Consider the following 25,395-nt stretch of genomic DNA (forward strand, 5'->3'; position numbering starts at 1 on the left):
AAGCGGCGTGGTGCTGTGCTGAGCCATGGTAAATGGAGCTGAGCCAATACTCCTCAAATTCCTCCCGTGGTTTTAGCAGACACAAATGGGAGGCTGCGGGATGAACAAACTGGGTGACGACGTGGAATTAAGAGGCCTGGGATGATTCCATCCCACCTCAAAGCTCCGTGGTCTCCCAGCTCACCTCCCGCGGAACCTGGCGTCATTTAGTCCCAGTGTGGATGACGGTAACTGTGGAGGGCCGTGGCCGCGATGGCTCCGCCACCACAGACGGTTCCTCCTGTTCGGTAGAGGAGGCGTCAGAGTTCTGATGGTGCACTTTAACAGCTGAGGGCAGAGGAGCGATCGGTGGGCCTGTGGGAGAAGATATGGTTTTAGCAAACAAAGAACACATTTGGAGACGTCTTTATTTTTTTATGAATCTGTAATTAATCCTTTGTTCAGGGATCAAGTTGCTTTTTTCCTCAGATAATTGGAAAAATCTGATAGCTGTGCCTGATGATTTCTGCAAATTGATGAATCTCACATGGCTAAGTTTTAAGGAAGATGTTCAATAAATGACTGAAATGATTAACAGATTGACCTCAGTAATGTGTTATTGTGGTAGACATTCATTTCTGAAAGATCTTAAACAGCCTTTGGCGCTACCAGAAGTGTAGCAGTTGAGTGTCATCGCTCAGTCAGTTTAGTTTTAACGGCTAATGTTTATTTGGGTGAAAGCAGCAACAGAGGGAAAAGAGCTCAGAGGAGCGAGGTGCTAAAAGTTGTTTAGCTGTTTGCAGAGAACATCTGAAGAGCCACTTACAGTCCTTCAGGGACAGCGGCGCACAGTCCACAGACTGGCTCTTGGCCGGAGCTCGGCTCTGCTGATTGGACACAGAGTTGGTGTTGTGAATGCTGCTGCCAAAGCTGGTGCCCAGCTGCAGACGCCTCATGTGACGGATCACCGCCGTCGCATTGAAAGCTTGCTGTCGAGACGGGAAGTAAAACGACAAAGATAAAATCAATAAGAATTAGAAGCTTTTAAAAATGAGGATGATTTATTGTTTTGGTTTTTTCTAGTTCTAATGCGCTCACCCTCCATTTGCTTTTGGCGAAGTTTTTCCGCATCTGTCTGCTGACTGATTCGTGGATGTTCTTGCAGAGAGCGGTGTCCCCAGCAATCCTGAAAATTAGCGTCACGGCCTTTTTAGATTACAGTGTTTTCCACACTATAAGGCGCACTGGATTATAAGGCACACCTTCAATGAATGGCCTATTTTTTAAAAAAATTCATACATAGGCGCACTGGATTATAAAGCGCATTAGACTATAAAACACATCTTAGAACTCATCTTTAATGGTCTATTATAAAACTTTTTTCATATATAAAGCACATTGGATTATAAGAAATTTGAGTAAATTAAAGGCTTTTAGGTGCGCCTTATAGTGTGGAAAATACTGAATATCGATTACAATCCACATATACGAATACAGCATGACGTTTTATTTCTATATGTTGGGACCCATCCTTGAGTTATATATTTTTTCATCTTCTGAAGCATCTTGGACCGATGGAATAAGAGGCTACACACTCTCACATTCATCATAATATCTGAGGTAGGTGCTTGAAATGAACGCCATTCCTCTCTGTTATATATCTGTTACACATATCATATCCGTGTCAGAAACACCACCTGCCCAGAACCCCAAAGGTCCATTACAGGCTAACAGACCCATTGATATTGGTTGCCTAAGATGCAAACAGCAGAGTGCGCCAGCCCCCTCTCGTTAGCTCCGGATCAGGCCTGGGAGGACATCCTTATTGTTCATTAAAGCTCCCACATTTTTCAAGGATCCTTCCGGATCCACTAATTGGCAGCCATGTATTCAGCAGGTTTCTCTCTAAGCGCTGGCGCTGATGAGCAGAGGTGGGTTCGCGGCTTGGAGCCACGGCGACAGATGACAGTGGGAGGACAAGCTCTACACGACAAACGCATAAACCCGGCAATCTGCGTCATACTACTGTTTAATCTCATCAACAAATGTGGTTCCCTCTAATTGTCCGTTTGAGGCCCAGCGTGGTTACGATTCGTTTCTCACCAAGGATGTTGCAGGGACTGGTCACATGTGAATCTCTTCTCTGGGTCCTTTTCCATCAGGCAGCTGATGAAGTCTTTGGCTGCAATATTAAATTAAAACCAGTAAACAAACACATGGATTCACCCCTTTTTCTCTATGTTTGGAAAAAAAAAATTAAATAGTACTTTTCTGTGACATGGACATTGCAGATATTTTGAATAGAATTACAGTATTTCCACTCTATAAGGCGCACCTAAAACCCTTTAATACTCTCAATTTCTTATAATCCAATGTGCCTTATATATGAAAAAAGTTTTAAAATAGACCATTCATTGAAGATGAGTTCTCAGATGCATTTTATAATCCTATTCACTTTATAATCCAGTGCACTTTATGTATGAATTTTTTTTTAAAAATAGGCCATTCATTGAAGGTGTGCCTTATGATCCAGTGCGCTTTATAGTGTGGAAAATACTGTAATTAATGAGAGAATTTCCACATTTCAATCCAATTGCACTGTAATCTGTTAAGTATTTAATGCGTGACTGAACAAGGGAAGGTCAAAAGGTACAAAAGAGTGAATCCTGAATCCATTCCTTAATCCGGATCCAACGTAGAATTTACAGGGATCTTGTTCTCTGCACATCTCTTTTACCCTCTTGACAGACAAACAAACCAACAAACATATGCTCACCGGAGTCTGAAATGTCATCCCAGTACGGGGCATCAAACTCATAGTCAGCCTTGAGAATCTGCTCAAACAGCTTCGAATCATTCTCGTCATAAAATGGAGGGTAACCGCAAAGCCTGAGAAAATGAAGATGGATTATTACACAAGAGAGTGCTGTCATCCAGCTGATGGTCCAAACTTTAACTCAAATCTAAAAGGATTTTCTGTGGGCTAATCTCATTCACTGACAGTTTGATTTATCAAATAGAATCGTAATAGACTGCAGAGAGATTACAGACCCTGCTTGAATATTAAAAGGGACAACTCTGCATTTATTATATGGGAAAAATATAGAAGTGCATATCTACAATAATAACTCATTTATGCTTATGTTATCTTAATTATTCTCAGTTAATAATCATATTTCTTATTTAAAGTAAACACTTACAGAATATAAGCGATGACCCCAATAGACCAGCAGTCCACAGCTTTACTGTAGGGTTTCTGAGCTAAAACCTCTGGAGCTAGAAGAAGGAAATCGTGTTAGTAAATAGCTTTTGGCCCTTCGCCATGAAACAGTAGCTGCAGAAGAATATGAATGCGGAGGTTATTTTGTGGCTTCTGGCAGATTTGATTAGATCATATTTAGCCAACTAATGGATCTAATTATCTCATGGAAGTTTCCATCTAGGCCAGATTTCAGACGGCATCCTCACCCACGTATCCTGGAGTTCCACAGGCGGTGGCCATCACATCGCCGGTTCCCTCCATCTTGGACAAACCAAAGTCACTGATCATGATCTTCGACTCATCATGGGGACTGAAGTACAGCAGGTTCTCAGGCTGGGAACGAGAGTTTCATATGACCTTCTGCACCATCTGTGTAGTTTCAACTAGTGAAACACCAAAAAAAAAAAAAAGAAACTAAATCCCCCCCAGATTAGTCATTCCAAGAGTTTGGGGACACTTTTACTGCTCATCCAAAAGGCTTCATCAGTTTTAGCGATGAGGAAAATCCCTGACGTTTAATCTCTGTGGGTGAGCCTCGCCAAGTGCTTATGTAACATCACTCACGCAGGTTAAATAAAAAGGATTTCCCCCCCTCACGCTGAAGCTTAAAAAACTCCTGGATTTGGTGAGTGCTCTACGACTGAATAATAAATGCTGTTGTACCTTTAGGTCTCTGTGCACTATGCCCATGGAATGAAGATAATTGACTGCATCCAAAACCTGCTGAATGAGCCGACTGGCATCCATCTCTGTATAGAAGCCTTTTTCTACTATGCGGTCAAACAGTTCCCCTCCAGATACCCTGAAAAAACACACACACACACATACACAGAAAGCTCATTGTAATATAAATATAATATGAAATATATTTCCCAATCAAACCCGGAGGCACAGAAATACAAAACCCCCAATAAATCACTTTGGATTTTGTGTGTTGGAAACCAAAAGTTTCCCAGGGCCAGATGAGCTGTTTCAACATTTGTAGTGTTTATAATATCTGTCAGCTGCTGGAAGCCTTACATCAACACAGATCCAAGCGCTTTGTCGATTTTATCACTTAACCCTCCGATGACAATATTCATCCACCCTGTCATCTTAGTTATTTTTAAGACACATATCTGGGGGAAATCAATACTCGAGGACGTCACTGGCCCATATTCAAACATAAAACAAATGATTAAAATGTCAGGTCAAACAGGAGACAAAGAGCTGACCTCAGCAAACAATGTGGTGGTTTGATGGACTTACAGCTGCATGATGAGATACAGGTGGTTTGAGCTCTCATAGATGTCTTCCAGAGCCACAATATTTTCGTGTTTTATCCTGGAAACAAAGAACAGAGGATTCACTCAACCTGTGTGCGTTTAAGCATAGTGCAGTAATGAGGTGTAATTATCCTCGTCTCTTCTTTTATTTAACTGATGTCACGCCAAATGAGCGCCAAGTGTCTTTGCCTTCTGTTACCACCTGCATCCGGATGCAGTTTGTGTTTGTGTACATGTACGAGTTGACGGTTGTCAAAACAGAACCCGTCCAAGTGGATGCTTCACACAAGGGACAAACCCTTTCTGTATGAAAAAAGGACAGGAGGATTCTTAGAGGTTGCTAATCAGCGAGTGATGATGGCAACCTTCACGGGAGAAAACGACACTGGATTTATTGTGATGGGTGTCTGTGTCCAGGCAACCAATCAGCATTTAGATATCGAGAATTACTGCTTCTCCGCACACCAGTAAAGCAGCACTTCATCCTCAGACTTAAATAATGAACCTTTTGTAGAGCCCTTCACTACATGGTGCAATGACAATCACCTGAAGGCCAACATCAGCACGACCGCTGAGCCTGTCGTCAAGTAACATCTTAAAAATGTCGATGTTGCTGCAAAGAAGCTGGAAAATTCTGACACGAAAAGTCATATTTTGAACCCAGCAGCACTGATGGATGCAAACAATGAGAAGTGAGGATAATCATCCATAACTCAGGAGGCAAGAGATGATTAATGGTCAAAAAGATTTTTTTTTGGAGAACGCAATGAAGTTGGTCTTTGACATTTAGATATAAAATCACCGCATTTCTTTCTATAAAATTTTGTGAGAGATTGTGTATGAATTCTTGGGTTAATGTTAACTACTAGCTCATTTTATTCAAGACATCATTTGCACCATAAAATAGCAGTTCCATGATATAACAGTTTGACCCTCATAATATGACTCCTTAAATCCTAGAATTTTGTAGTGTATCTTCATTCATTGGATTTTTTTTTAAAAACAATGTAAAAAAAATTCCGGATCTGTGTCAGTCATTTTTGTAGATATAATAACTTTAAATTCTAAATTCTATATTTATCTCATAGTCGCAAGTCTGCCATAAGCCCTATGACAGTTGCACCAAATTTGAATACATTCCCTCAAGGAATTTCTGAGGTATTCCATTTATGGAAATGTGATTGATAGACTGACAACTGAAAGCACTTCGACCACTGCTATCAATGGCGGAGCTCGAGGATAAAAGAGAATAAAACGAGGAGAAGCAGATGACAGAGCATGTTTACAAGGGTAGGTGGCTGCGAAGGAAAAGGTGGGGGTTGAAGGAGAGGAGGCGTGGAGGCAGTCTCAAAGGACCAAACAACCTTCACAAATTCCTTTCAATTCCAGAAGAGAAATGAAGGTGTTCTAAGACAAACTGAGCAAAAGAATGGGTGTGAATTGAGAAGCAGAAAAATTAGTAAAAAATCAAGAGAGAGAAAGAGAAATTAGAGGTGGTCAAAGGAGAGCGACTCCAACCTGGTAACTACGCCCGACAGCTGCCATGTTTGCTCCAAGACTGAATGATCCTCTGAGGGGACTGATTACTCATCAGGCCTTGGAGGAGGCTGGAATGTCACCTGGTATCAATGCAACGCCTTCACCGTGTGTAGGTGTACACGAATGTCGTCTACACGGCTGTGAAACCAGCCTTGTGTCTGTACAGCGTGGTTCCTATATGCTCATGAACAATAGTGAGATGGATATCTGTCTGCCTGCAGCCAGAGCAAAAAGGATGTGATCGATTTTCTTTAACATTCACACTCATTGAATGAGTCAGCTGAATATCTTTATCATGAAACCTTGACATGATCATTGTGTTCTACCCCATAGTATGGGCTCCAGGGTGTCTGTTCCACTATCTGTTGCATATCATTTCCTGTCCATGGTGGAGAACACACAGTCAAACCTTTTGATCCATGAGAACACCAAGAGAAAACACAGTGAGTAACACCACGCTGATCACTTTGGTTTGTCACTTGTGGAGAGATGCGATCCTGCAGAAACAGGTTTTTTAAAATAAATTTCACAAAGACGATTTCCTTTTTTCCTCTTTTCATATATTATTTATCTTGAACCTTAGACAAAGGTGTTTTTATCACCAGAGTTGCCACAGGTGGGGAACGGAAATGGTGCATAAAGGGGGGATGCATCCGGCACCTCTGGGTTGAGGTAACAAATCTATACCATTCTCTCTTCTCAAACGGTTCTTTATGAAGATAAAACATTATCATGTGTGACAAGTTTTCTTTCTATCAGCCAAATTAAACACAGTATTAGATTATTGATTCATCTGGCAATTTTTGAGGCATAAACTTGAGATTTAATTAATTCTTAAAGAAATTCATACCTAGTTTCTGTATTCATTTTACAAATGACGCAAGTTACTGCACGCATTAAAAAAAAAAAATTTCAGCCCACCTGAACGGACGTGATGTTTGTCGTTTTAGAAGTGTGCGGGACTTTAAAAAGTGGGCGGGACTGGAGGATACAACACTCTGCCGCCTAGCAGCTGCATGGAGAACAGCTGAATACGAGCCTCTCGCCAAAAAGGTTTGTATTGTGTTTAAAAATAATTATGAAACTAGTAAAATGCTGATCAATAGGAATCTCCATTCTTATTTCTTTCATAAAAAAGAAATTTTAGCTCACGTCATTACCCAGATATGAGATTGACCGGCTGCCATTTAGTTTCCATTTCCAAATGGACCAATGGAAACAGGATGCAGAACAGATCCACAGAGCTTCACCCACCAGATGGAGTGTTGGTGGAGCCACGTGGCACATTCTGGTTACTGATGAAAAGGGAATACCAGAACCCTTAACTTTGAGTTAAATAAACCGAATGTCGTTGGATCGAAACTCTAAATCAATGCAGACGAAGCACTGGTGAAGCAGAAGTTCACCAGTGAGTCGCTGGAAATGGGGACTCTTCTTTAAAAAGTTACCCACCTCCTAAGAACGGCGATTTCGTTCTCGATGCTCGTCTCCTTCCCCTTTAGCGCTTTTTTTGGGATGCACTTGATTGCTACCATCTTTCCCGTGGCTTTCTCCTGAGCCATCACCACTTCAGAAAATGCGCCGCTGCAACAGAGCAAGAGGAACATGTTAGTCCTGCATTATATGCGCTTCGGTAATATTGACATAGAAAAAAAAAAACCTCATCGTCTGAGAGGAGATAGAGGGTACTTTAGAGGGAAACTGGCCAGAGTACACAAACAGCATATTGTGAATATTTACTGAGAAGTGGTGAAATCTCAGGCTATGGTGCCCATGTGCAGCCAAACGCACGGCAAACACTTTTAAAACCTCTGAAAAACACGCATTTAGGACGGCAGATAACGCGTCTTCCTAGGCCATCTGTCTCCATACGTGAGAGAGAGAGCCTTTAAAAAACAAATATGGAATTAAGGGAGTATTTGCTCAAGCAATCTGTTGCAGTTGCTGCGATACCGCGGTAATTCCACCTTAATGAATTTCAACCGGGCGGGTAGCGTGATTGCTTCTACCCCTCCTCTCCTTGTTTTCATCATGCACCTTCAGGTGCACCCCTTCCTCCCACGCACCCTCAACCAGGGATTGATGAGACGATGGGTGACTGACGCATTGGAAGTCTCTGGGTCACATTCAAACAACTAATAATCCACTGGACTGAAATAATCCTCAAAGCCTGGTTGGGACGTTTTGTAAAACGTTCTGAATGAGGAGGATTACTGTTGATGGCGGACACACGGATGTTTGTGTGGGACGCTTCATAAAAGGAATAATTATCATCTGATGTAATTTCGTCTGTCATTTTTTAAGCTTATAAAACAGCAATTAATCTTTGGCTCCTATGTTGGTGATCTTTTCACCCATAGGGGCGAAATTAAACAACGCTGCTTCATAAGCATCTTTTTTTGATCGTCATCAGTTGTACAAAAATGAAAAACAAAGTGCCCAACACAAGACAAAAATCAAAAGGTGTGTTATTTTCTCAGAGTGTAATCAGTCCCTCCCAACAGGCTCTAAACTCAGCACCACTCACTGCACTAAGTCCCAAAGAGGCCATCAAATCCATGCTAATCCCTCACTCCACCGTTTCAACTGGGGGGGTGTTAAGGCAGAGCCACAGCACATTACACCAGCACATTACCTAGCCACAAAGCCTCAGGTGTGATGAGGTGGAACACACTCACTGCAAACAAACAGAATGAAAATGGGGGGGTCATTCGTCCTTCTGACTTTGACCTGGTTCTGACACATGACTTGGGACAGCATGTAAATTCAGGGGCTTGTGAGCAGTAAGCGATGGGGCTGGAGCATTACTTCCTGGCCTGTTATAACACTATCTGAACGCCGCAGCTGCTGTCGTGATGACAACGGCAACATTTCCATTCAGCGCATATGACCGCTTTCCACAGCTGTGTGAACATTGGCAGAAGTGCCTCGTTTTTCCAACACCATGCTGTCAAGCTGCTCTGTAGCACGAATCCATAGCATGCTTTCTGCAGCAGGAGACACACCAACAAGAAACCCACAGGAAACCGGTAAACTGACAGTTAGAAGAAACAACACCATTTCTGTCTCACCACACTGACGAGCAGCATCACTTCCTGTTAATGACAGCCTCTCAGAATCCAAGCTCGTGACTCTCCTCCCTCTGTTGTTGCACGATGAACGACAAAATGCATGCAAGCTTTCACAGAATTCATTCAAGTCATTCATTCTTCACAGGAACAGAAAGCTGCAGTGTTTGCATGTGGATGTGAGGCTCCACTCCATACGCTGCATATATACATGCATATGTGTGTGTATATATGTATGTGAGTTTGTGTATGCATGTACAGTGTATATATATATATATATATATATATATATATATATATATATATATATATACTGTACATACATATATATATATATATACACACACTGTACATGCATACACAAACTCACATACAAACTCACATACATATCACATACACAGGATATATACTGTATGTGGATTCAGTTATACAGTATATATATTTATATATATATATATATATATACACACACACACACACACACAGACATACACTGTATATATAGACAGTGTGTGTGTGTATGAATATATATGAATATACATATACTATACTGTATATATACTCTATATATACAGACACACAACAGAAATGGTAACACATCACAGCTGCGGCAGTGTTCTTTCAGAGGCATATCACTAAAGTAAATATACTTAATTCCTTGACGCTTGAAACCCTCTTGTAATACTTGGAATTGTGAGGTCATCATCGTCATCACCATTATCATGTTTATTTGGGAGTTTCCCACAACAACAGATCCGGATCTCTTTTTCACCTGAATATAACTCTTGACTTTTCACAGACAAAAGAAATTAACTTGAAGGACTCTAAATCTGCATTATCTCACTGTCACGTCTCTATTGCTATGCATACTGAAATTTACACATTAATGTCCAAGATGTGCATTATGATCTGGATGTATTTGTGCATTGTGGTGGAACATTATGAGATGTCCATGCCTGGGCATCTCTGCTCCATTTATTATTACCTTCACCATGGAGGTTATTTTTCCACTAGCATTTGTCTGTCAGCAACATTGCACTAAATCTACTCAACGGATTGTCATGACAACAAGGAGCTTATTAAATTTTCAAGTGGATTTTGGCCAAAAAGGGCGGAGTTAGAGCCTGGTTTCACTGCCTTTAACCTTTTAGGCTTTTGTTTTCACCATTTCTGTATATTTCATTTCTATAGATACAAAAAAAGTCTGTGAAGAATGGTTTTTTTGGGGGGGGATTCTCTGGTCCGTTTTTGAAAATTACATATAAACTACTTTCTAAATGACCATGAAACTGGTGAACGGATGGGTCAAGAAATGTCAACAAAATGAGAGGAAAGGCTGTTTCACAGCATTTAAAAAGAGATCCAGAATTCATGGCCACATCGATCAACTCTCGTTTGGACCAAAATCTGTAAAGGACTTCATCTTGCAAGTAATCAAATTAAAAAAACATACTAAACTAAACATTGTACCCTTCCTAGAAGCTCTTCTTATCTACGACCCAGGATATAAACAATACAACAACACGCTGCCTACGTCCCGTTGATAACACTTGTTGAATATGAAGTTCTTCCTGGAGCAACAGAAATCCCCCTTTGCAGCTCTTGGATGACAGAATAGGATGTGTGTATGTGTGACAGTCTTCACTCTCAGAACACCACACACACCATGTGTAAGACAGCCCGGCCAAATTGGCAGACTAATGCTAAACACGAATGCTGGCTGAATGCTGCAGATTCAAAAGTCTTGAATTTAACCATCCAGAAAAACCTTTCCAGTATCGACTGGTCATGAAATTCAAGAAATTGTTGTTCCAGAATGTTGAGGGTTGGGGTTTTGTGTGTGTGTGTGTGTGTTTTTAATTATTTTTGTTTTGTTTTTGAGGGGGTGGGAGTCTCGACAACTGAGGCTGGCTTATTGACGTTCACAGGCAGAGCATGTATTGTGGCGCAGCTGAGTAATCACACTTTGAATCATCTTGTGTAAGATGCATTACAGCTGTCTGTTATGTAACATGTGAGACGGGAGTTGATAATGGAGGTGCAACTAGAGCCGGTACCACCAAATGTATTTTAAAAAAAATTACTCTTCAATGACGGTTTCATTAAAACCATGACAGATAATACGATGTACCGCATTATATCGTCATATCCCTGAATTCATAGGGGTCAGGCAGGCTTCCTTGTGAATAAGTACAAATTGAAATATAGAGGAAGTCAGACACCGGATATTTGGGGCTATTAGTGCAGTGATGTGTGGGTAAACAGTGCTCAAAGATGAAACATGTTAAAATTATATAGTATAGTATCTGTTTCTTCATACTTTCTTCATACTTACATTTTAATTATTCATTCATTCATCTTCCGAACCACTTTATCCACCGTAGCGGGTCACGGGGTGCTGGAGACTATCCCAGCTAGTTTAGGGCGTGAGGTGGGGCAAACGCTACCCGCTGCACCTCCCGCGCCGCCACAATTAAATTATTTAAAAATATATTTATTCTTAACTCGTTTCAGGGTAACTTGTATTTAAGTAAAACTATGAATAATAGTTAAAAAGAACAGTTTCCTCCTGAAAATGACCTTTCCAAACTGCCAAGTCATCAGTTATTCCCACACATGCTCTATTCCAGTTGGCTCGGGTTAATGTGTTGTGATTAGCCAGTGCTCATTGTATTGACGGCTTTTAAATGTGATTTCAATATGTATTCAAACGCATCATTTACTGTCACTGAACTGACAATTTGGCAGTCACTGCTGATTTTATATGCAGTATTAGAATTAGTATATTAGTATTATATTGTTTACCAAAAGTATTTGGGTTTTTTAGGCAGCACTGAGGCCAAGAGGTGACTTTTGGGGCTGGTGGTCCTGTTTGCTTGGGGCCTCTTCAACATGTTAATGATCAACCATTTAAAATATCTTTCAAGCAAAACCAAACCATTTTCCAGTTTTATTTCTATTGTTGAAACAGAGTTGCTTTTTTTTTTTTTTTTTAATTATTTGTGCCAACATTTGAAAAGACATTACAATTCAAGTCTAAGTAGAAATACCTCTACATTTTACATGGGTTACAATCCTCTGCTTTGTAACTGAAACAGAACCAATCTGGTGGTGGTTTTCATTCCTGGTTCTTGATGCCAGAAAAGCAAACACTGGTTTTCACTCACTTCATGCAGTAAACAGTGATGATCCACTGATACAGAGTTATATCAACTCCAATAATACCACTTGACTAAAACCCAGCAGCTTCCAGTCCTGACTGAAACTAGAAACCAATGCCCAGCAGAACATAAGACACAAGACTCTGAGTTCAACACAGTGTTAATCCAAATGGGAGAGATGATCAGGTTGTAGGCTGATCATATCTCCCATTTGGAGATAATGCTACTCATAAAAACCTGAAAGGAAGAAAAATATCCATCGCTTGAGGGAAATATTTGTCAGAATCCTGACTGAAGCCACGGATCAGGCCATCAGACTGGAGCTGAATTATTTTAATAAGGATGATTACCACCTCCTGCACTCCGATTGGAGGCAGTTTGGTACACTTCAACTCTCCGGGTGTAGCGGATAGCACACAATGGCTAGTGGGCAATCACATGAATACAAATGGAATCTCAGAAAACGCATAACATAAAACAGACCACGTATTATATGGAGTATTGTTTTACTCTGTACTGTTACTGTCGGGGGACACAGCATCTCCTCCTGCAGTGAATGTAGCTGGAGGACAGTGGTGGTGGTTGGTAGCGTCTTCTTCAGTCGAGGCAACTAGAGACTTCCATCATCCCAGTTGCCTAGCTGCCATTTTCACTGCATCACTGAGCCAACTAGTCTCTGCACAATCTCCGTTAAGAATATGATCAATACACGGAGGCAGTCGCTTTAATGCTTCACGGATGAGTAGGGCTTTGTCAGAACCAGGGTCATATCTGTTGCAGAGGCTGGTTTATTCATTAATATCCAACTCAGAGGATGTGACTCTTCGTTTGCAAAAAAAAAAAAAAAAGAGTTAGAAATATGTGACTGTGGGGGTAATAACCGACCCGAATGAGTCAGCTGTAATTGGGCTCTGCTCGGCCCCAACAGTGGGGGGGACCAGAGGACAACTCTGGCTAGCACTTAAATCTCAAAAAGTGGTACAGTATTGTAGAAATACACAACAAAACACTTAGAAGGAATGCAACTGGAAATCATCAGTTCTGAACCACTTTTCAGCCACCACCGTTTAGAAAAGCTGGAAAGCACTCATGAGAGCGTGGACCCCCTCCAACACCATTGTCGCTAAAACCTGAAAAGCCCTCGCAGGCAATTCTGGGCAGCATTCAGAAAATAACATGCACTTGCAGGCATTCACAAGATGCACGTTCCATTTTTTGTCACCAGCGAGGAGATCGACACACAATATGGTGCCGTCACCGTGATGACGTCACCTCCTTGACATCATCGTGATGATGTCATTGCTTTACTATGGGCCTGCCTCAATCTATCTAGGAACCTTCTCCTAGCATAAGGAATCATTTTTATCTGTAATTTATGGATAGAAATAAAATTAGGATGGTCTACAATCATTTTATGATGACAATTTGAATCTGGATCCAAATTTATCAAGTGGTGGAACATCACAAGCTGATACATGAGTCACTTTATTTTAAGTTGTGCCAGTTATTATCTTTAATTCTGTTGGCCAAATGTGAAAAAAGGCAGAAACCTTTTGCCTTGTGTCAACCCCACACATTTCATACTGGTAAACTCCTTCTTTAAAAAATGTCTGTTTTGAAAGACATCAAAAAAATGATCACGAGTTTGCTTCAAAACAACATCAGCACCAAAGATCCAACCGTACACAATCATTATTTGATTACAAAGTTTTGACAACTCCAGAAAATATCTCGCAAACAGACAGACAAATATGGGTAACCATGTTTTCTCCTACAAATGTCTTTGGCAGAGGTGAAAAGAGGCATGCAGATTTTTTAATATGGGGATCAGAAGAGCTTTGCTGCACATTAACAGCACCGGTATGAACAAGATGTCTAAAGGTGCTAGTGTGGAGGTGACTTAATTTACTTCAGCGGAGTTTCAGCAGCTTAAGGGTCTGGAATTAGCCGTAAGGCAAGTGGCAGCGAGGTCGAAGTTCTGACTTCCGGGAGAAAGATCTCATTAGCTAACAACAACTACAGCAAAGACAGAAGTGTGGCCTAAAAATTACAGAAGTGGCCGCGGGCACCCTTCCCCAATTCCTAATATCATCAAATAATTCTAACGTGGAAACACAGCCTGCCTCAAACTGAGTGGAAATAAAATCTTCTACTTTCATAATACGATCACATTTATGAGGACTACATTTTCAGAACCTTATGTTCTGCCGAGCCAAACGGAGCTGTCAAACACCTTGGAAGCTGATCAGGAAAAACCTGACGAGGAATCTGCCTGTGAGTAAAGGAGGATAATCTATTTGTCTTCCTTGTTCATTTCTAATCCTCCAGTAAAGCTGCAGGGCGCTGGGCTTTTCTGCCACAGGTGGTCTGTTGTGAACGACGCTGTGCAGTAACAAGGCACACCCTGATTGAGACACACACACACACACACACACACACACACACACACACACACACACACACACACACTCACACACAGAGGAAGTGAGGACCAGATCTCACCCAATTAGTCCCCTTTCAAAAATGTTTAAAAGAACGTCGGAGTGACAAACTGGCTGAGGAATTGCGTTGGTTGTGGGTGCGTTCCTCCAACACGAATGGCCACAGTAGTGTTTTTCACACAGATATGAAAGCCTTGGGGGAAATCAGAACAGAACAGCCCCCCAGGTGGGAATACCACAGTGAATCACTCATTGGCATAACGATGATGCTACTCCTCAAGACAAACAGGTTTGCCTCCAAGCCGCACCATTTTGCAAAGAAGACTGTCCCAAGTTTAAAGTCGACGAGCCTGCACGCGTTGTGGGGGTCTGTTCCGTCATCGATGGATGACCAAGACCCGAGTTCAGAGCAACCACAGAGACCAGAGGTCACTTTTACCCAGTTTGACAGGGAAATTTACAGTAAAACAAACATTTCATGGGGAAACTCCCTCCTGGAAACACTCCCCCTCCCCTGAAACATCACCACATTCAGTTCTTCCAAGTGGAGGGAGGGGGACGGATGCGTCTTTAAGAGATAAAGACCACCAAGAAAAATGAGAGTTCTAACCAACAATCAATTACGTCAAACAAGCTTTTACCAGTTTCCTCTAAGTCTTCCATTCTGGGGACAGGGGGGGGCTGGGAGGGGGAGACACTGAGGTTTTCTCTCAGCAGCTTAACTTATTCAGAGAAGAAAAAGACGTGAAGTCAAGCAGCACTAAACAGCAGACCAAAATAAACTCAGGAATTCATCTGCTCTGTTGTTCAAGGGCGAGAGAAAAACTTCAACCCAAGGAGGTCCCTGACCTACAGCAGCAGAACCCGTCCGTAAACCCAGACATCTTCCTCTGTGGTGGAAGAAGAAACACTGGGCAGCAGAAAAATGAAGCCATCACAGGTGGTTCTATAATTTAGGGGCTGATTTCATCCTTTGTGCATGCAAACAGGCCCTGCTGCCTCGGTCAATAAATAGCAGGTCGCGCACAAAGCCGTGCGTCCAGCCTTAAGCCCCGATCTGCTCCCTGATCCAAGAGGAGAACTTCGACCAAAAGTGACTCCTGAAACTACCAGAACCAGGCATTCAGAGGCGCAAACAGGTAGAACCCAGACATCATCATGTTCCTCAGCCACCATCCGCTCTTCTGGAGACGGGAGAGCGCAGGAACATGAAGTCATCACAGGCGGCTCCACGATTCGGGAGCGGATTACATCCCTGGGCAAATAACGGTGTTCCACCCGTGAACAGAATTTAGAGGGTAAAATTAAAAAATAAAATTAAATAAATAAAAAACAAATAGCTGCGCTGGTTGTGAATGAACCTAAACGAGGAGCATCAAGTGTGTCTGACTTCACACGTTATTCCTGTCTGAGAATTAAACGCGTACGGGTCGTGGATTCATTTATTTCTTTTTAAATGTCTCAGTTAATTCAGCGGGTGTTCAACAGCTGTCCGTCGGCTCTTTGTGTCGTTCTTGTCGGATTCATTTACACAACTGGATCAAAGTTTCGCTCGCCTACAAAAAAGGCCGAGTCGTGTCGTTTTTACTCACGTCCCCAGGACTTCCTTGAAGTCGAATATTTTCTTGATATCATCGACGTGCTTTTTCCACGATCCGTCGCTGGACTCGCCGTTTTCTTTCGCCATTTCGCACCGGGTTGGGGGGGGGTGTATTGGGGAGGAACGGAAGGCGCTGCTGGATGATCACCACGGTCGTCTCACCCAGACGAAAATAAAAAAAAAAGAAGGAGGAGGAGGAGGAGGAGGAGAAAAGTAACGCGCTTCTCTACTTCACCAGAGGCGTTTTTCCCCCTGCTGTGCGTAACGCGTCCTCAGCCAGTGCGAGGAGGAGGAGAGGGGGTAGGTCCTACCCCCCGAGAGGGTATTTGAGTAATCTGTTTGACGTGGCGGATCCTGTTCAGATCACCGTGATGGGGAAACACAGGGTCTTCCCCCCTCCTCCTCCTCCTCCTCCTCTTCTTCCTCACCGGGTAATCAGTCGGTGCCAAGAGGCGATGCGGTGCGCGCAGGTCGGATGGTCCTCAGCAGTGGAGTCCCACCGACCGCCCCGTGGTTGTTATAGCAATAGGGGGTGGTGGTGGTGGTGGGGGGGGGGGGGGGGGTTGGGGGTTGCTGCTCCCCGCCCGTCTGTCTCACGCCAGGAGCGGCTCAAGCGTTCGCATTGCACCAAAGCAGCGATCTCCGGAGCGGTGACTCCTGCGCACTCGGCGCAGTTTGCGCCTGTTCCTGCTGAAATGCGTTTAAACTAAGTTTGTATGATTGTTGCAAATACAGATACTGCGTGGTTTCATCTGGACGTGTGCTGAATTTTAATGACAAGGGCGTTCAGAAAAATAACTGGGGGCCGTGGGGCTGATCACGCCCCCCCCCCCCACCCCACCCAGATGGTAAAAGTTTCATTTTTCCGCAACTTTTGTTTGCACGGATTAATAAAATCTGAATTACAAGTCTAATGGATTGTTCTGTGAGTAACCTCCTCTCTCCAAAGTGTTTGATTAAATCCTGTTAACACATTGAGGGTTACATTTAAACTGACTTAAATTACATTAAAGTCATCAAACTAACATTGCTGTTGTTACACAAACGTCATCGATGAAGCACAAACACAAAAATAGATTTATTCAAAAACATTTCCATTTGCACATCGTGGTTTTGTAGATTTACATTTGCCTTCACATTAAAATCAAGTGTTTGTATAAATTAGTATAAAGTTTTTCATTAGCTTGAAAAATTGAAATAGGTCTCATTGTGATTTTGTGTCATCTGGAGGCGGAAAGTGCTGAACTCAAGTCTAAACAGCCATTCCCAGAATGGTGAGGTCATGACCCTGCTTCTGATTGGCTGCTAATGAATGATTAGGGATTGATTTGAGGACCAAGACTGGCCTGTTGCTTTATAACTAGTGCAGCTACCTCAGTACAAAAGGCTCATTCTAAAGTAACACTGACTGATGTTGTCGGTTATTATTATTATTCTCTCATGAAAACGTACATACTAGATTCCACTTATCCCAGTAGATCCCTGTAAAATCGGACTTTCCATAGTTAAACTGTAACAATTCTTTATATTCAGAATTCCACGGACTCAAATCCTTAAACATATCACTGACGAGGCGGTGCGCCGAGCACCAGCTCTGTGTTAGAGCCGTAGCTGTTGCGCCACCCAGGCTTGTTGAATCTTAGGAGAAGGTATCTGTCAGGATGGCCTCATGCTGCTGCTGATGGAGGGTCCCGATGCCCACAGCGGGGGCGGGGAGAGCAGGTCGACCCACCAACTGGAGCTGTGACAGAGAGAAGACACGTTCTAGCAGGGTGTGACCTCAGACATTCATTTCAGAACCGATAAGTATTGATGGAAACGCCGCTCACCTTGCAGCCCAGCTGTTTCTCAAACCTGGGAGCAACAAAAGACCAGGGGCCCATGTTCTGAGGCTCCTCCTGGCTCCAAATGAAGTCTGAGAGGATGTGTAAAGAAAAATATTTGAATAATAATTAAAAAAAACTGCCATGACAAGCCCTTGTGTGAGTCATCATTTCTTAACTAACCATCTACCTAACCAACTAACTAACTGTACAGTAACTTCAGTATTTAAAACACAAGTAAACTTTTCTACATGAGAACAGGCGGTAAACTCATTCTCTTCTACTGCTGCACGAAAATCGTCTTCATGTGTCTCTACTGAGACAAACAAGGAATCTGCTGCTGACCAGTTGTTTGACATTGCTGCCTGACAAAATGAACAGATCGCAGTTGGAGTAAAACTGACATTAAGTTTAATAACACACACCAGTACAATAACTGCCCCGGAGCAGAAAACGGATGGGATGACGCTCATATTTCAGATTCCTCCTGGTCACCTGATTTTCTTGATTTAACACTCCCGTCTCTGACATTGTCAGACCTGTTCAGATAAACGGCCTCAACTATGACTCAATATGAATCTCTGAACAACCACAGAAAGAATTTTTTTCCCTTTCTCTTCCTGTAACCACCACATACAACTTAAAGTATTGTCTAGTGTTGTGTTCATTTTACACGGTTTATTTTAGCTACCTTGTTGTTTTGATGCATTTTAAGGTTTCTTCTTGAACGTCACAGACTGCAGTGTTATGTAATGCAGCAGAGGGACTGCCTCAAAAGTCACGATACATGCAAGAAATGCAAGTACGATCAGTGGAAATTGCAGTGGAGAACAAATACCACTGTCTGAACCTTTGTCGGGATGTTAGGACAGTATACCGGCTGTAACCAGAGACACACACCTTTTACTTTGGGGTATTTTTGAAACTCCTGCTGCAGAGCTTCCAGGGGGAAGGGGCAGAGCTCCTCCACCCGGATGACTGCTGTGCTCTGATTGGCTGCTGTTGCCTCCCTCTGCTTCAACAGGGCATAGTAATGTTTCCCTGAGCAAAGCACCACCCTCTGGACACTGCATGAAAAAAGGTAATCATGGTAAGGTATAAAATTCAGGTGACTTCCGTCCAGAATGCTGTGGACACATAAATATCACCCACCAGGATTTGTTTCTGTTTTATAGCAAGCATGCAAGACTTCAAAAACAATCCACAGGCAACAATCATTGACCTGAAGGACTCGTTATCTGGCTTTGTGTACCTTTGTGGTGAGACTGAGGTGTCACCTAGTACCGGTTTGAAGTGTGTCCCTGGTGCCAGTTCAGCCAAACTAGACACCGCCCCCTGCGAAAAGAAGAATACACCATTCAGGACAAGCAGCAGGAGATGTTTCTACCTCATCAAGTTTATGGCGCTTACTGAAAATCTGAGCAGCGTCTTGGGTCCGACTACGATGAGAGGTTTCCGAAAGTTACGGATCATCTGTCTCCTCAGCAGGTGGAAGTACTGAGCCGGGGTGGTGGGGTTGACGACGTACATGTTCACGTTGTCACCGTCCACGCCCTCTTCTTTACTGTCACACATCTGAGATACACAAGAGTTAAAAATTGCTGATACCTAAAAATAATAACGGCGAGTAGGATAAATAAAACCTCTTCCTTGACGGAAGTAAAATATAACTTGGTTTGACATGAATGTGTTATGACCTGAAGAAAGCGCTCCATATGACAGGATGAGTGTTCAGGTCCGGCTCCGTCGTAGCCGTGAGGGAGGAGGATCACCATTCCATTCTGGAGCAGCCATTTGGCTTCACCTGGCGAACACGGTAGTTTTGGACACGTGTGAGGAGACTTTTTGAAATATAACACAAGTGTAGTCAAGAATCTACTGATACTACCAGTAATGAGGAGTTTACCTCCGGAGATGAACGTGTCAAAGATTATTTGAGCGCCATTGAAGAAATCTCCAAACTGAGCCTCCCAGATTGGAAGGAGCTTCGGCTGAGCGATACTCATCCCGTATTCAAATCCCAGCACGGCCTCCTCAGACAGCGGGCTGTTACACACCTGAACACACACGCATACATCGCTACGTAACAGCAGGAAATGCTCATGCTCATGCTCCGTCTGGTTTTTAAGGACTGTACCTCCAGGAAGCCTGTCTGCTCAGGGCTGATGTGGTTTAGAGGGATAAACATGTCGTTAGTTTCCTGACACACCACCATGGCGTGTCGCTGACTGAACGTCCCTCTTCCGACATCCTGTCCGCTGATTCGAATATTAAAGCCTGTAACAACAACCATTTGAACGCTAAAAACCCTTTTCTTCACAGCGGTAAAAACTCACCAATCCTGACATTTGATATGATGAATTTTGTCCTTCGGGCCGAACCTTGGGAAAGGAGGGAGCCAAAAGCCAAGGCCTCTGCTGTGGACCAGTCAAGCTTGGTCCCGTCTTCCAGCTTATGCAGTCGTGCCTGAGTTTATCATGGAAGACATTATTATCTGGCTGTTGCCATGTCAACAAAAGACAACTCAATACAAGTGACAGACAGATGACCGTACTTGTACGTGGGTCTTTCCCAGGTGGCTATGCAGCTGGATTTCCTCGGGTATGTCCACAGATTTTGCTCCTACGAACTGCAGCAGAGGAACGGGGACGCCCGTGTCCCAGGTGGTGATTCTGGCCTGGGGTTCCACTAGATCCCCCCAGCGGCCCTGCAGGTTGGTCGGCGGAGGGCTGTACAAGGTCATGTTAGACAGCTTATCATTGAGCATGCCATAATGTTTGGACTTGATCTCCTCACGCTCGGCGTCGGTCATCAGACCCTCAGAGATCAGCTGGTCTGAGTAGGAGTCAGGGATGCTCTCCCGTGATCTGTGGGGATGTGACACACGGCAATGTGATTCAGTAACTAGTAGACGTGGTCCATGACACATTTGGGTGGGAATAAAAACATTTAATCCATACAAATGATACAAATGTTGCTGCAGGGAATACTTTCTTCTGAAGAAAACAGAAACAGAAATACAATAAACCATTTAGTAGGTAAAAGAGCAAACTGACCGGATGATCTTGTACATGGCCGGGTTGGTGAAAAACGGCTCGTCCAGCTCGTTGTGGCCCCACTGTCGGTAGCAGATCAGGTCCACGATGACGTCCTTCCTGAAGAGTCTCTGGTACTCCACAGCCAGCCGAGTAGCACGCAGCACGTCCTCTGCTTGATCTCCATTGACGTGAATGATAGCACAGTTCACCATCTTACCTGCAAAGGTAAGCGTTTGTTTGAGGACGTGACGGGATGCACGGCCTGCGCCGACTGATTCACAGAGTTTGACTGACCGACATCACTGCAGTACAAAGACGACCTCCCTCTTTCGGACGGGGTGGTGTAGCCCACTTGGTTGTTCACAATGAGGTGGATGCTTCCACCAACTCTGTAGTGGGGGAGGTTCGAGAGGGTCAAAGTTTCTGCAACAACACCTTGGCCGGGGAAGGAGCCATCGCCATGGACCTGTGGAGGAGACAGGGTTAAGATTTCTAGAACATCATCATTTTACCATCTGAGCAGAGACATCCAGACACACACACAGACACACAGACACACAGACACACAGACACACACACACAGGAGATCTACTGCTCCAGCTGTTAGATAAATGTCATATAAATCAAAAACAAGAAACGCCTGTCTTTTAAAAATCATGTGATTCTTATACAAACATGAATTTGTGATCGAACCACAAATAAATAAGATTGTATTGTAATATTTAAACTGTACTGCCCACCATTCACTCATATGAGTCTCTCTCCATCTCTCGCACATCTCCAACACCTTCACACCTGGCTCACCAGCATTTACAAAAACCGTTTGTAGGTTATCAATTTTTTTTTAAAAACTCTGGATGTGATTTTTTTGTGGGATACTGCACACCTCGAACACTGAAACAGAAAAATGTTGGCTCCACAATGAGCAAACCAGGGCAGAAATGTTTACATAAATCCAGTAGAAATGTTCTTGCTGTTGTTGTTGTAGTCTCTCTATGTGTGCATGAGCGCTAAAGCACCGCTGCCATGTTTTGACTCTAACAAGTAATTTATTCTCATAACTGAATCACATTAGCTCTCTCACAGCTAACCTCGCAGTAATTCGCTCCTGGAATTATACAGGACTGGACAGCACAGACTGAAACAGCATGTTACCAAAATGAAATAACAGGGTATGTACAGGGTATGCCCAGGATCGGTCTCTCAGGACACTTTTGTAGTGATAAAACCCACAAATTACAAAAATACAAAGAAATTATTTAACTATGGGTGCTGATGCCGTCTTGGCCAGGGCTCCCTTGCAAAAGAGATGTGTAATCTCAATGGGATTCACCTGGATAAAGGTTAAATAAAAAATAAATAAATAAAATAAACCACATAGAGGATCATGAATGTACAAGTTGGCAACGTCACGATCAACTGTCATGATTGTGCATTAACAGTTGTGAACCAGTACCTGCAGACAGATGACCCGGTCCCCAGGATGGGCGCTGTCTTCGTGCGAGTAGTCGCCTTCCTTCTTGAGCTGCTGCCTGGCCCTGGCTTTCCCCTGAGCCACAGGATTGATCGCTTCGAGGTGAGACGGGTTGGGGAGCATTGTCACATGGACGGAGTGTCTGGCACCAAAATCCAAATCCTCTGTGGCCGTGAGGTGGGAGAGGACATCACCGATGGAAGGGGATGCATCAGGGAACTCGCTGAGGCCACGCATCTTACGGAACATGAGCTGGAGAGAAACAGCCATTTGAGTCCTTCTTCACCTGTGATGTTAATTACAGCCGTGCAGGGATAAACATTCTAATGTAATGACATCATTGATTATTTCAAAAATCTACTTCTCATTAAAAACGTCTACCTCGGGTGGGAACTTGAGCAGGCCTGTAAGGAGGTTGAGTCGGCCTCTGTGGGGCATGCCGATGATGATGTCTGTGACGCCGCTATGGGCCGATTGGTAGAAAAGCTCGTGGAAGAATCCCATCATGCTCTCTGCTCCTTCTCCTCCGTATCGCTTCACAGTAGCAAACTTTGTGGCCAGAAAGTGGTCAAATTCCTAGGGATTATGGGAGAAAATGTATCACACCACCGTAAGGAACGGCTGTGTTATGCATCAGCATCAACGATGCAAAGTCTTTATGTGAAGTCATCACTTTGCAGGACATACAAGTTAAGCACATTAACTGAAAAACACAAAGAAAAAAAGCTGCTGACAACAAAAAGAAAACTCACAAGATCCTTATTTAACTCGGTCTGCCAGTCCTGTCACATCACTTCTGGACGTACCTGAGATTCAAGCATGATCTTGGAGAGATGTCTCCTCTCCTCGGTGGTGAAACTTTGTTTCTTAAGCTCTTCAAAACGGTCAGCAAACCACTCCCTCTCCTCCATGCTGCTCAGCTGATTGGGCTCCACAGACAGATGGCCGCAGTAGGCTTCTTCTAGGTAGGCTTGAACCTCTTCCACTGAGGCCTCCGCCTTCCCAAAATGCCGTAGTCCTTCAGAAACACGAAGAAATTTTAGGTTTTGACTGGTTTTGTTGGGGATTTGTTAGATTTAAGCTGACATTCCTCAAATGTGTATGTCTACTGGACAGTAAAACCTATTCTAATTCTGATTCTGTTTAATATTTGATGTAAACGATGAGTGGAGTTAATAATCCTCCACAAACCTAAACAAAAAGGTTTGTGGAGGATTTTGCCTCAATTTACAATATTTCCTCGACCCAGTTGTTGCAGGAGGAAATAATACAGCCGTTAACTTGAGAATCAGGAAAAGCCTAGAATTGAATGCACAGAAAAATGATCAGAAGTAAATTAATAATTGGGACAAAACAGACATGAACATTTACTCAGGTCTAGGCTATTTGTTTAGCATAACATTGTGAGTAAACTATAAATAACCCAGAGCATCCTCTCCGCAGGTGATGCAGTCTCCACTCACCTGTGGTGTTGAGCCGTCCGGTGACAGCCCCACGCAGCACGTCGATCTCTGGGACACTGTCAGCGACAGGTTTCTGAGGTAGTAACGGGTTGATTTTAGCAGCTTTGTGGCCATGTGCTCTGTAGGCTTCCACCAGACGGGCCAGACCGTGATCTGAACACAGAGCACACCTCAAGTCAGCAACCAGGAAGTTGTTCCGGTGTCAGGTAGAGAGGAACTGCAACAGATCCTCCATCAGGATCAACTGCCTCAATGATTTTAACGTTGTTTACATCACTGTAAAATGAATGAGTGATAAATGAACAAACACATGTTGGGATTGGAACTTCCTTCCTCTGACCTTGATTTAATGCCCCGATGCGGTCGCTCACAAACTTCTGCTGGTTCTCGGTCGGTTTGGGACGATATCCGTAGACACCTTTCTCGGTGTGATAACAACAAGCGACAACCTGCCGTGCGACGCGAGGAGGCAGGCTGCTCAAAGCCGTCTTTAGACAGAGAATGCCCGGCATATTTACAGGTGAGACGTTAATGCTTAAACACGTAAAATGAACGTGTGGGATAGTGCACCCTAGCAGCTACAGGACAGCAGCCATACTGGTCGGAGAGGGATGACGTGGGCGTGCTCAGCGCAGCGCGAGCCCGTTGGCTCACGCTTCACCCGGAACACAATGTAGAAAAAAAAAATACTTAACTATAATTTCTTTTTTTTAAATATTTTAAATATTTTTATTTTGTTATATCTTCAACTATCATGGTCTTAACGTTAATCTTTATTTTAAAGCTTTAGTTTTAATTTAGGTTCAAAAAAAAAAAATTAAGCTAGCCAAAAAGCTCGAGGTCAATGACCCCACGTGACGTCACGCAACAGGTGTCAGACGAGGATTTCTATTTTGGGGTCACGTAATTCATTTCAACTAACATTTGCAACACAATGCAGCTCTGTAAAATAAAAACAAAAATATGAAGATAATGAAAAATATAATCTACACAACAATGAATTATTTTATTTTATTTATTTTATTTTATACTCTTGATGCCTGTTTGATACATTTCAATATTTTTATATTTCTTAATTACTAATCAAGACAGTAGGAGCAGTGGTCTAGCTTTATCTATTTTTATATTTTTGAAGGTATTGATCATCATTTTTACTTTTTTGTCCTGCATCATAATTCCAAATTTAAAATCAGTATCATATCATCAGTATATACAGTACATTTCACTATACCTTTACTTAACCAGGCCTGTTAATTTTTTATTTCTATGCCTATTTATGATT

At 42.9% G+C, this 25,395-nt stretch overlaps 2 protein-coding genes across 3 annotated transcripts; both read right to left on the reverse strand.

Annotated features, from left to right (window-relative positions):
- Window positions 1-200: 200 nt before the first annotated feature.
- Window positions 201-16,813, reverse strand: camk1db (calcium/calmodulin-dependent protein kinase 1Db). Of its 2 annotated transcripts, XM_068312769.1 has the most exons (11): window positions 16,308-16,813; window positions 7,498-7,629; window positions 4,490-4,564; window positions 3,905-4,043; window positions 3,448-3,574; window positions 3,180-3,255; window positions 2,756-2,868; window positions 2,083-2,161; window positions 1,078-1,165; window positions 806-968; window positions 201-354 (listed from the first exon to the last, which is right to left on the reverse strand). In XM_068312769.1, the coding sequence occupies exons 1-11, from the start codon at window positions 16,400-16,402 to the stop codon at window positions 203-205; spliced, it is 1,239 nt and encodes a 412-aa protein (XP_068168870.1). In that variant the 5' UTR covers window positions 16,403-16,813; the 3' UTR covers window positions 201-202. The 2 variants fall into 2 exon arrangements, with proteins under 2 accessions (XP_068168870.1, XP_068168871.1); XM_068312770.1 differs by lacking the exons at window positions 7,498-7,629; window positions 16,308-16,813 and adding an exon at window positions 7,206-7,372.
- Window positions 16,814-17,380: 567 nt separating this feature from the next.
- dhtkd1 (dehydrogenase E1 and transketolase domain containing 1) lies at window positions 17,381-24,717 on the reverse strand. The gene is made up of 17 exons (XM_068312761.1): window positions 24,454-24,717; window positions 24,114-24,266; window positions 23,457-23,668; window positions 23,032-23,226; window positions 22,633-22,902; window positions 21,471-21,642; window positions 21,195-21,393; window positions 20,693-21,005; window positions 20,520-20,604; window positions 20,276-20,415; window positions 20,045-20,195; window positions 19,836-19,942; window positions 19,549-19,713; window positions 19,391-19,473; window positions 19,039-19,205; window positions 18,145-18,230; window positions 17,381-18,056 (listed from the first exon to the last, which is right to left on the reverse strand). Exons 1-17 carry the CDS (start codon window positions 24,623-24,625, stop codon window positions 17,955-17,957), a joined length of 2,772 nt encoding a protein of 923 aa, XP_068168862.1. The 5' UTR covers window positions 24,626-24,717; the 3' UTR covers window positions 17,381-17,954.
- Between the last annotated feature and the right edge of the window lie 678 nt (window positions 24,718-25,395).

The sequence above is a fragment of the Antennarius striatus genome, chromosome 4 (assembly GCF_040054535.1).
Source record: "Antennarius striatus isolate MH-2024 chromosome 4, ASM4005453v1, whole genome shotgun sequence".
NCBI lineage: Eukaryota > Metazoa > Chordata > Actinopteri > Lophiiformes > Antennariidae > Antennarius > Antennarius striatus.

Bases quoted from the DNA above. Each gene is read 5' to 3' on its own strand.
- dhtkd1 (XM_068312761.1), bottom strand. From the start codon at position 24,625: ATGCCGGGCATTCTCTGTCTAAAGACGGCTTTGAGCAGCCTGCCTCCT. The intron at 20,416-20,519 runs GTTCGGCCCGAA...TTGTTGTTACAG, and splicing joins TGGCTCCCTCCTTTCCCAAG to GCTTTAATATTCGAATCAGC. The intron at 19,474-19,548 runs GTAAGCGCCATA...TTCTTTTCGCAG, and splicing joins AGACGCTGCTCAGATTTTCA to GGGGCGGTGTCTAGTTTGGC.
- camk1db (XM_068312769.1), bottom strand. From the start codon at position 16,402: ATGGCGAAAGAAAACGGCGAGTCCAGCGACGGATCGTGGAAAAAGCAC. The intron at 7,630-16,307 runs GTGAGTAAAAAC...GCTCTGTTGCAG, and splicing joins TTCAAGGAAGTCCTGGGGAC to CGGCGCATTTTCTGAAGTGG. The intron at 1,166-2,082 runs GTGAGAAACGAA...GCTAATTTTCAG, and splicing joins CAGTCCCTGCAACATCCTTG to GATTGCTGGGGACACCGCTC.